Source organism: Mercurialis annua, linkage group LG1-X, assembly GCF_937616625.2.
Source record: "Mercurialis annua linkage group LG1-X, ddMerAnnu1.2, whole genome shotgun sequence".
NCBI classification, from domain to species: Eukaryota; Viridiplantae; Streptophyta; class Magnoliopsida; order Malpighiales; family Euphorbiaceae; genus Mercurialis; species Mercurialis annua.
Genome location: NC_065570.1, coordinates 35,184,667 through 35,195,499, shown reverse-complemented (window position 1 = coordinate 35,195,499; position 10,833 = coordinate 35,184,667). Strand labels below are relative to the sequence as shown.

Sequence of the window (10,833 nt, the reverse complement as noted above, 5' to 3'; positions counted from 1 at the left end):
AACTTGGCAGATTCCTGATGACGCACCTGCCGATCATGACGACGTGGCAGCTAAGGCGGCGGCTTTCCTGGATTCTGACAGCGATGAAGACAATTCACCCCTTCCAGAGACTGAGATGCGCGAGGTGACCAGCGGTTCTACCGAAAATTGGGGCGATCATCTGGACGTCATCTCTGAGCTGAAGTCCCAAGGCACTGCTCTCTTCAAATCGCCAAAGGACCTTGAGCGGCTTCAGAAGTCGGCAACTGCCTTGGCCGATGCTCCTCCAGAAGTTCTCAGTGAGAAAGCTCGAGGCGCAATGGTCAAGCTTTCTGCGTCGCTTCCAGCCTTCCGGGCGATCTATGCTGAATCGACCAATATTCAGTCCAATTATGATGAGCTGATCGCCCAGGAGAATGTTGCCAAGGAGAAACTGGAAGGGTTGAAGGTGAATGTGAAATCGGTTGTCTCAACTCTTAAGTCTCGTCGAGACAATGCCAAGGATCTGAAGGACAAAGTTGCTGCCCTGAAGCTGGAGCTGGAAGCTGAAGAAAAAGCCATTGTTGAGCTTGAAGCGTCGATGGACAAGGACCTTCTTGAGGGTGTTGGCGTGAAGAAAAACCGAAGCGAGCTGAAGCAGGGCCTTGCCAATTTGAAGCCCAAGGTAGCTGAAGCTCGTACCCAATTAAACACCATCCGTAGTGAGCTGGGCGACATATTCAGCCACTTTTAAATTTAAGTTCAGAACAATTTTTTAATTTTGTATTTTCATGTTAGTTCCGAATTTTAGTACCCTTTGATCGGCCAGGGAGCCGCATCTTGTTTCAGACTTGCATTTTTAATGTTCATTCGGCCATAGAGCCGAAAGTTTTATTTTCTATTTGCATCTTGTTGGGTTATTTTTATGTTATCGGCCCATAGTTAGTCCGATACTAAATAATGTTTATTTAAAAAATAATTACAAGATGTTGAGAAAAACGGAGAACCCGTTGAAAAAACTCAACTAATGTGAAACGCCGAAAACGTAAATGGTACTACCAACTGATCGGCGTTTGAATGACAACCAGCACTACTCTTCGTCGGCTCCAAATAACCGACGGTCTACGCCCTCCCAACAGCTAGGAACGTATTTTTTCAGGAACTGTCCGTTGATCGCCCTGTCGTGTTCTTCCCCATCAATATCTGCCAACAAGTATGCTCCGCCTGTTAACTTGTTGACCACAATAAAGGGGCCTTCCCAGTTCGGGCTCCATTTACCAAGCCGAGTGTCTTTGTGGCCGATAGGCAAGACTGCTTTCCATACTACGTCGCCCACCGTAAAAGCTTTCCGTTTCACTCGTTTGTTGTAAGCTCTCTCGACCCTTCTTTTCTGAGCTTCTAAGTGATCTAACGCCGTCAAACGCTCTTCGTCAAGGTCAAGAGAACCTATCACCATCTTGTCAAAGTAATCTTCTCTGGACAATTCGCTCTGGTATCTGCGGCGAGTAGACGTGACGGTCAGCTCCATCGGCAACATCGCATCGTAGCCATAAACCAGCCTGAAAGGCGAAGTCCCGGTAGCCGACTTCTGACTGGTCCTATTTGCCCACACAGCTTCTGATAAAAACACATGCCATTGTCTTGGGTTTTCTTCAATCATCTTTTGAACTATGAGCTTGATAGCTTTGTTCGTGGCTTCGGCTTGTCCGTTGGCCTGGGCGTAGTACGGCGTTGAATGCAACATTTTTATCCTCATTTGGGAGGCCCACCAACTGATGTCGCTTCCTGTAAACATCGTCCCTTGATCTATGGTTATGGACTCGGGCAGGCCGTGTCGGTGGACGATGTATTCTTTGAAGAACTTGATCACCGCTTCTTGTGTCGGCGACTTCAAAGGTTTAGCTTCGACCCACTTGGTGAAGTAGCAAGTGGCGATAATCACAAAAGTATGACCATCAGACGAGCCGGGGTATACTTTCCCTATCAGGTCGACCGCCCATCCTCTGAATGGCCATGGCTTGATGATGGAGTGCAGGTCTTCGGCCGGGACGTGTTGTATTGGGCCGAATTTCTGACAAGCTTCGCAACCTTTGGCATATCTTATGCAGTCTTGTTCCATTTTCGGCCAATAAAAGCCGTATTTATGGATAAGCCACCTCATTCTGGGGCCCGCCTGGTGGGCGCCTGCTATAGCTTCGTGTACCTCGGCCATAGCAAGCATCGCCTCTTGTGGACCGATGCATCTAAAGAGTAGCCCTTCAAAGCCCTTCTTATATAATTCGTCGGCTAAGACCACGTAATTAAGGGCTAAAGTCCTCAACCTCCTATTCGTGGCGTCTGGTTTTTCGAACCACTTCAGGAGCTCGTCCCTCCAATCTTGGGTGACGTCCAGCTGGTAAACCGAGAATTGTCTTTCGTCGATCGTGATGCCCCCGGTGTGGAGATTCGGTGTTTCCCTCTCGATAGCGTCGAACTCTCGGTTTACCTTGTAACCACTACCGTGCTGAGCTAGGTCGTTTGCAACGCCGTTATCGGCCCTCTCTGTGTATTCTATCCTCGTATCCTGAAAGCCTTCGATCAGGTGTTTCGCCTTGTTGCAGTACCTCACCAACAGCTCGGACTCGCATTTGAATTCTCCTGTCACTTGTTTAATGACTAGCAAAGAATCTCCTTTTACACTGATCGCCCTCGCCCCTAGCTCGGCTAAAATCTCAAAACCGAATATGAGGGCCTCATATTCTGCCTGATTGTTGGTGCATTCGAACTGGAGTCTGAATGACAACTGGTAGGATGCCCCCAAGGGCGTAACGATGTGTACTCCCGCGCCTGCCCCCTGGCTTGTCCTGGATCCGTCGAACCACATCTTCCACACGGCGATGTCGAAGAACGTGACTGTTTCTTCCTTGAGGGTAATACCAGGGTGGTCGGCCAAGAAGTCTGCCAACACTTGTCCTTTTACTGCTCTTTGGGGGACATACACTAATGTGAATTCGGACATTGCAATCGCCCATTTTCCAATCCGATTCCTTAAGTATGGTTTTGATAAGATATACTTAATGATATCGGTCTGGGACAAAACATATACTACGACCGGCAACATATAGTATCGCAGCTTACAGCACGTGAAGTACAGACATAGACACATTTTTTCTATGTCGGTATAGCGAATCTCTGTGTCCGTTAGTCCTCGGCTCAAATAGTAGACTGCTCTCTCGATCCCATCGTCCTCTTGGGCGAGCATACATCCTAGGGATTCGTGTGCAGCCGACAGGTATAGCAACAACGGCTTATTCGGCTTTGGAGGGGTCATAACTGGAGGTTTTGCCAAGTAAGCTTTCAAATCGTCGAACACCCTCTGTTTCTCGTCCGTCCATATCCACTCATCGGTCTCTTTTCCCCTCAGCAAAACACTCCAGCTGCAAAGTCGGCCTGCTGTGTTTGCTATGAATCTTCTTAAAAAATTGATTTGACCGATGAGCCTCTGGAGCTGCTTCTTGATTTTGGGTGGTTCAGCATTGATAATCGCCTTGGCTTTGTTCTTGTCTATTTCTACTCCCCGCTGGTGAACCAAGAAACCCAAGAAGTTTCCAGCCGAAACGCCGAACGCGCATTTCAGAGGATTCATCTTTAACCCATTACATCGTATACGCTCGAAACCTTGCCGGAGGTCGGCCAGATGAACTTCGCCGGTATTTGACTTGATCACGACATCGTCGATGTAGACCTCAAGGCAGTCAAGGCCTCTGAACATTTTGTTCATAGCCCTCTGGTATGTTGCCCCCGCGTTTTTTAAGCCGAAAGGCATCACTACCCATTCGTACGCTCCGATCGGCCCGGGGCACCTAAAAGCCGTTTTGGAGATGTCCTCCTTGCTAATTGGAACTTGGTTGTATCCAGAGTGTGCATCGAGGAAACTGAGTATCGTGTGTCCTGCTGCCCTGTCTATCAGCATATCGGCCACAGGCATCGGGTATTCGTCCTTAGGTGTAGCCAGGTTGAGGTTTCGAAAATCTACGCATACTCGTAGCTTCCCATTTTTCTTCATCACTGGCACGATGTTAGAGAGCCATTCGGTGTATTGGGCTTCCCGAATAAACTTGGCATCTTCCAGCCGCTTAATCTCATCCTGTATGAGAGTATCCACTTCCCTGGACATTCGCCGGGGAGGTTGCCGAAATGGCCGAAACCCACTCTTTAATGGAAGCTTATGTTCGGCGATATCAGGATCAAGGCCCGGCATTTCCTCGTACGACCAGGCAAAACAGTCGCGGAACTCAATGAGTAGGGCGATCAGTTGCTCTCTGAATCCCTCGTCCAGTCCTGCGTTGATATATATAGGCTTAGGCGATTCATCTGTCCCCAGATTGATTTCGAGGAGGTCGTCCTGTACTTGGGCGGGATCGTCTTCTAACTTCCCGGTTGCCAATCGTATGTCCCCGATCCGCAGCGATCCTGTTGGGTCCTGATCCTGGTCCTCATAGATGCATTTGGCCGATGTAATATCATACAGCGAGGTTAACTGTCTAATTTTCTCCCTCAATTCTTTATGTCGTGCTATCATTTTGAATCTTTGAGGATGGTGGATCGGCCTTTGCCCCCGAGGGTCACTGATACCGGCCGATCCGAGTTAACAAGCAAGCGAGGAACGCTCGTCTCTCCTTTCGAACTAAGGGATTGTATGTTGTGCACCTCTTCATCGTATAAACGTGCTTCGAGTACGTTATGGTCCTCGCCGAAGGGGTTGGGATCACCCTGCACAACTTCGGCCTCGCCGTCATCTCGCCATATGAAGAGCATTTGATGCATAGTCGACGGTATACACATGTTGGAGTGTATCCAATCGCGGCCGAGCAAAATATTGTAGTTGCTCTGGGCATTGACTACGAAAAACCCTTCTTCGGTTTCTACTCGCCCTACCTTAATTCTGAGGGTAATGTACCCCTCGGCCGGCGTTTCGCCCCCTGCGAAGTCAGTCATGTAAACATCGGTCGGGTCAAGCTGATCCCGCGTTATGCCCAGTTTTTTGAGCATTTTCGCCGGTAGTATGTTGACGCCAGCCCCGGTATCGATGAGGACTCTGTTAATCGACACCCCGTTCAAATCGGCCTTGATGTACAGTGGCCTAATGTGCCTAGTCATCCTTGTTGGAGGTTTGCTAAGGGATACTACCGCGGTATCATCGGCGCTATCTCCTTCCGGTACGATTACATCGCCTTCCAACGTTGCCTTCTGCCCCGGTTTACTTCTGTATGAGTTGGGGAGCGTGACCACTTTTACTCCGTATTCGTCCCTTACCACCGGGACCCAGGCTTTCAACACGCCCTTCTTGTGCGAGACGACGACCTCGCGGTCTTTAGGCAATCTTGCTTTAAGCTGACCATCGTGGTGCGATACGAGTACGTCCTTGTAGGACGATCGGCCGTTAGAATCTTCGTCGTCTTTGTGAACTACTGCCGTAACGGACACATTGGCCGCTTGTTTTTCGCTCTTTGGCATCCATACCTTCCTTACCTTGGCGTTTCGCCTATCAGGTGATTTGGCATCCGCATCGGCCTGGTTCCTTGCCCCCAGTCTCTCGGCTATTGGCCTATTTCCGTGCTGCTCTCTGGGAGCCGATTCTGTCCCGTGATTCGCCCGCGACTCTTGTCGCAGCCATTGCATTCGCCTCTTCTGGGTTTTCGTCATACGAGGGGTCTCCTCCGTTGGCCGAAATATCCTCTTGAATAAATTAGTGGCAGGCCTCCGCTGTGGCTCATGCCTCTGCCACTGTTCTGTGGGCGATCTCGGTTTAAAGGTCTTGGGATGCTTCCTCGTGTTCTCGCCTCCTTTGACCTTAAAACACGTACTGCATGAGGGGCAAGTCATATCTGCAGTGGGCGAGCTGTATCGCTTTCTCTTCTGTTGCTGAGGTCGCCCTTTTTCTCCTCGCCACTTTGAACCGTCGGTCTCTACTCTCGGCTTGGGCCTTCTAGGGTTCCACTTGCTTTGTATCTGCCCTTGCTCTAGGTAGCTATCAAAGTGAGGCCGAACTGTGTTAATAGACACGTATTTAGCATCGGCCTCTTTCTTTGTTGGGAACAGAAGTTTCCCTTCGTTAATCGCCTTCTGAATCACGTTTCTGAAATTTACGCAATTGTTCGTGCTGTGCCTCCTGGAATTGTGGTACTTGCAATAATCCTTACCGACTAGCTCCTCCGACGGTGGAATCGTATGACCTTCGCTTAGGGCGATCTGCCCATCCTTCAACAGGGCATCAAATATGTCGTCGGCCTTAGTCAGGTCGAACGAATACTCTTTTTGTACCACCGCGGTTTTATTTCTTTTAACAAAGCCAGGCTTTCGCAAGGCCGAACATTCCAGGGGTTTTGTTCCCAAAAATTCGGCCATGTTGACTTCATCTTCGGATCCACTATCCTCGCTATCGGACACCACGGCCACGTCGAGCTGGTCTTTGTAATAGGTCCCTTTAGATGCGCCTCTCCTCTGTTCTTTCTCCTGGAGGAGTCTTTCGTAGCTCGTCACCCTGTTCGTTAGCTCGAACAAGTCCCGAAACCTGTGGCCCTCGAAATGCTCCCTCATGGCGAAACTCATTCCTCTTACCACCATCGGTACGCAATCGGCCTCTGACATTTTGGTGGAGCACCTAGTCCTGAGGTTTCTAAATCGGCCTATATACTTCTCTGCCGACTCACTCGGTAGCTGTGAGATTCGGGCGAGGTCAGCCAGGGTGACATCAGGTGGTGCCCTGTAAAACTCTTCATGGAAGAGGATTTCGAGGTCCTTCCATGTGTCCACCGAATTGGGCGACAATCTAGAGTACCACGTAAACGCCATTTTTGTCAAAGAGCTGGCGAAAAGCCGGAGCTTCCAGAAATCGTGAGCGGCTGCTTCGCCGCATTGGGCTGAAAACCGGGCGACATGTTCAACCGTAGATTGGCCCTTCTCCTCGCCCGAAAACAAACTAAACTCTGGCACTTTATACCCCCTTGGGAAAGGATATAACTTGTCGATCCAGTCCGGATACGGTTTCATGTACGATGGGCGAGGCATAGGTCGCAGATCCACCCCGAGCCTCTCTAGCATGTCCACGAGTTGCCCTTGATTGTATATATTTGGATCGCCTCCCTCGGAGTACGATCGTTCGCCCGTGTTGGGCTCCTGGGTGTTGGTTCCAGTAGCTCCCCCTTGTGGTCTAGCTTCGCCTTGTGGGTTGGACGAGCTTGCCCCCGGGTGATCGGCCCTTCCTGAGAACTTGGCCTCGTTCCTCGTTAAGAGCTTAACGGAACCATATGTATACCCCATCTTGTTGGGTTGTTGTTCGGCCGAACCACCTGGTTGACCAAAACGGCTCGGTGTTTGGTTCTGTTCGGCCCTCCTGTACCCTTGATCGGCCGCGGATTGCCCAGAAAATAATCGCCCTAGGTTTTCCATTGCCTTGTTGAGGCCGTCTAAGTTCCCTTGGATCTGCCTCTGGACCGACGTTTGGTCGGCCATGATGTTCCTCATTACTTCGGACATCTGATGCATAGCATCGTCGAACATTTGCTTGTTCTCTTGCGCTATCTCGCCCCTCATGGCCGAGAAGTCGGCCTGTGATAAAGAAGGGCGAGAGGGAGGAAGCTGGCGTGAGTAGTCTATCATGTCATCGGTCGCGTCGTCGACCTTGTCCTTAGGTAGGTTTCCCTCGGTATCCGTTGTATTCGGCACCTTGCTTGATTGGTTCACCTGTTTGTCCTTGGCCATGGTTTCTGATCTATCCGAATCTGATTCGTCTACTATGTCACCTTCCTTCCGTTGTTGTCGGCGTATGGACCGAGCGTGCCTGGAATCGTCCTTAAAGTCCGTTTTTTGTGCTAACCATAAACTGGTCCCCAGTGGAGTCGCCAAAAGATGTTCGCCTGGAAATATTCCGGACTCGAATCTTTGAATTTATAATCGGGATCGGTTTGAGGCTTGATACTGTAATGAAATTATGTAGATATTCACAGGGCTTGTTTGGTTAAAGACACTTAACCACGTGATTTAAGAAGTAATAATCTGGGAGTTAAGAACTCAGGCGAGATTAATACCAAAAACTACTCCTAAATTAAAACAATCCGGAGATTGCGAGATAAAAAGCACTGGGTTTGGTTTTTGATTGATTGATTTGTTGATACAAAAATAATAAAGCTCTGAGCTATTTATAGCTCCTCATAATTAAGACTCCTAATTTAACTAGGACTAAGACTCTGAAAGAAAATCACTCCTAATGAGCTACAAACTCCTAATAAAATAGAAAAAAGCAATAATAAACAAGCTTTCCGTTGGGCCTTAATCCCTGATAAGCCCATATGAAGTTCTATCCGGTAATTATTTGGGCCGGTGTAAACAAGTTCATACCCATCTTACGCGTGAGAAATTTCATGGGACGATGACAAAATTACCTAAAATTTTAAAAATATTTACAAAAATACCTGTAAACTTTTTTTATTTACAAAAATACGACTGATTTAAAATTAATTACAAAAGTATCAAAAAATGAAAATTAATTACAAAAGTACGATTTGTATAATGTCGGTATAATTATGGTATAATTTTGGAATATTAAAACTATAAATCAGATAATTTAAAAATAATATTTGGTTTATTATTGGTATAATTTCAGTATATTTTTGGTATATTGATTATAAATTTTTATATATATTTTCTAGTTGATAACATGTATTTTTTTTTATGTGTATTCTTCACTATAGTTGGTAATGAACTAGAAAATTTGTATACTCTTTGTATACTGATGGTATAATTTTGGTATATTATTAATTTAATTTTCAGTATACGATTTGATGTAATTTTGGTAAATTTTTATTTAATATTAATAAAATCTCAGTATGTATAATGTTGGTGATGAATCACCAAACTAAATCCGAGCTGTAACGACCTGCACACCACAAGTAGACAGAGGTCAGAAAGAACTCCGGTGGGGGTCACCGGACGTTCACTCCGACGCTCAAATAAGATTTGAGGTAAAGGAAGAAGAAGAAGAGAAAAGAGAGTGCTCAGAGTAGAGAAAAAGAAATTACCTAGGGTTTGTCCTTAAACCCTCTATTTATAGTTAGGGTTTAAGGACAAACCTGCCTTGCTGGCAGGCTGTGAGCCCAGTGGTCCCAGAATTCGGTTATGCTCACGTGGGAGAATATCCCTGCAGGTGGCGCGGTTTGTTAGGTGTGTCAGAGGGAACATTCCTCGCGTACCTGTCAGAAGATCTTCTGTGGTCCCAGGATCTGGTATGCGAGCGTGTGTTTCTGAACAAGACCTCGGAGCCCGGTAAGACTCTAGAGCTCGGATAACTTGGGGACCAAGTTATCATGGTTTTGGTATCTGAGAATGTCTCGAAGCTCGGGTCACCAGGTCCGGTCTTTCGGGTTTATGAACTCGGAGCTCGGCCTAGGTCTTAGTTGAATATAACTCGGAGCCCGGACAGAATTCCTGGTCCGACCTTATCAGGCATGATTGTCTCGGATGATGTTTGACTTCCCATCGATCCAGTGACCCCCCAAGTCATGTGCTCTATGATTTCAAGAAGGTCGGACATTGTTACCAGGTCGGTGAAATGCTTGACTTAGTGATGTTCGTTCCTGGCGAGGTTGCTTCGCCCCTACTAGATGTGCTATGTTATCACTAGTCCCCCCTCAGTATGTCGGATATTTATGTCCGAGCTGGTAGTGTGTACCGAGATCTCAGATCACGGGATCTTTGGCGTGCTTGTCCCGTTTATGGATGGTCTCTGACACCAAGCTGTTTGTCAGAGAGATAGGTGGGCTAATATGGCTGTGTGAAAGGACGTGACTGTCGAGATGTCCTGTCTGACAGCTATTGTAGCCGTTGTCTTATGTGGCGGTTGCTTGTTGTCTACTCTAGGTCCACGTGTCTAGCAGTTAAGGCGTGAGCGCTTTCCCAGGGGACGTTTTGAGTGGGATGAGAGAGAAAATTAAAAGCGTGGCTTTTCATTTTCCCTCTCTTTTCAGTTGTAAGTTTCATTTTTCAAACCTTACAAAACTCTTCGTTTTCTTTCTCTCTTTTCATTTCTTCCTGAATTGTAAGAAAAGAAAAGAAAAAACTCTCTGTTCTTCGTCTTCTCCAGATTTCTTCGTTTCCCTGAGGTTTCTGTGTTTCAGAGTTTGGTTGCTGTGTTTGCTGCGTGTGTCAAGTCTTCTTCTACATCTTTCCAGGAACTTTCTGCATTTCTCTACAAGTAAGTGTCTTCTGTTTTTAATGATTTTGTTTTATTTTTCAAGCTTTTCATGTGTGTTTGATATGCTTGACTTCTGTTTTTGTGCAACGTTGCTTCGGAGAGTTTTATTTCAGAAATGTTTGATCGTTGTTCATTATTGTTTCAATGTATATGTTATGAACTGCTTAATTGAATTCCGTGATTTTGTTTTATTGTTTGTGTTCTTCGTCTGGGAAAAGAATTTCCAGAAATCTGGAAATTCTTTACGGTGTTCTTCGTGTTCTGATGGTTTCACCCCTTAGGAAATCTGTTTTGATTTGTAATTTCAAGTTTTAGTAAATTTGTCTTGTTTGTCTAGTGGAACTCGTCTCATCCGAGCTTGTTTCCCTGTCCTTAGGTATGTCGGGTGACCCATCAGATCGCGAGGAAGGGGTGGGTTATGATGATGACAATGTGGATATGGACGAGCCATCTGCTGATTTTTATGTGGTTCGTCCCCGGCCTGATGAGACTGCCGAGGTGGGAGAGGTGGGGACCTCGGTACCTGCTGGCCCTTCCCGAAAAGGGAAAGAAAAGAGGAAAACTGTCGGTGATAAGCCTGATGATCGGGACATCAAGGCGTCGCGGTGCACCCTGGGTTTTTTGAGGGCCGTGCGGAAAGCGTT

General features: G+C 47.2%; 1 protein-coding gene across 1 annotated transcript; it reads right to left on the bottom strand.

Annotated features, from left to right (window-relative positions):
• Window positions 1-1,048: 1,048 nt before the first annotated feature.
• Window positions 1,049-4,519, bottom strand: LOC126668485 (uncharacterized). Its single transcript, XM_050361678.1, has 2 exons — window positions 3,591-4,519; window positions 1,049-3,374 (listed from the first exon to the last, which is right to left on the bottom strand). Exons 1-2 carry the CDS (start codon window positions 4,517-4,519, stop codon window positions 1,049-1,051), a joined length of 3,255 nt encoding a protein of 1,084 aa, XP_050217635.1.
• Window positions 4,520-10,833: the final 6,314 nt, after the last annotated feature.

Coding starts and splice junctions, on each gene's coding strand:
- LOC126668485 (XM_050361678.1), bottom strand. CDS start 4,519: ATGATAGCACGACATAAAGAATTGAGGGAGAAAATTAGACAGTTAACC. Junction 3,375..3,590: donor GAGCGTATACGATGTAATGG/GTTAAAGATGAA, acceptor CCGACTTTGCAG/CTGGAGTGTTTTGCTGAGGG.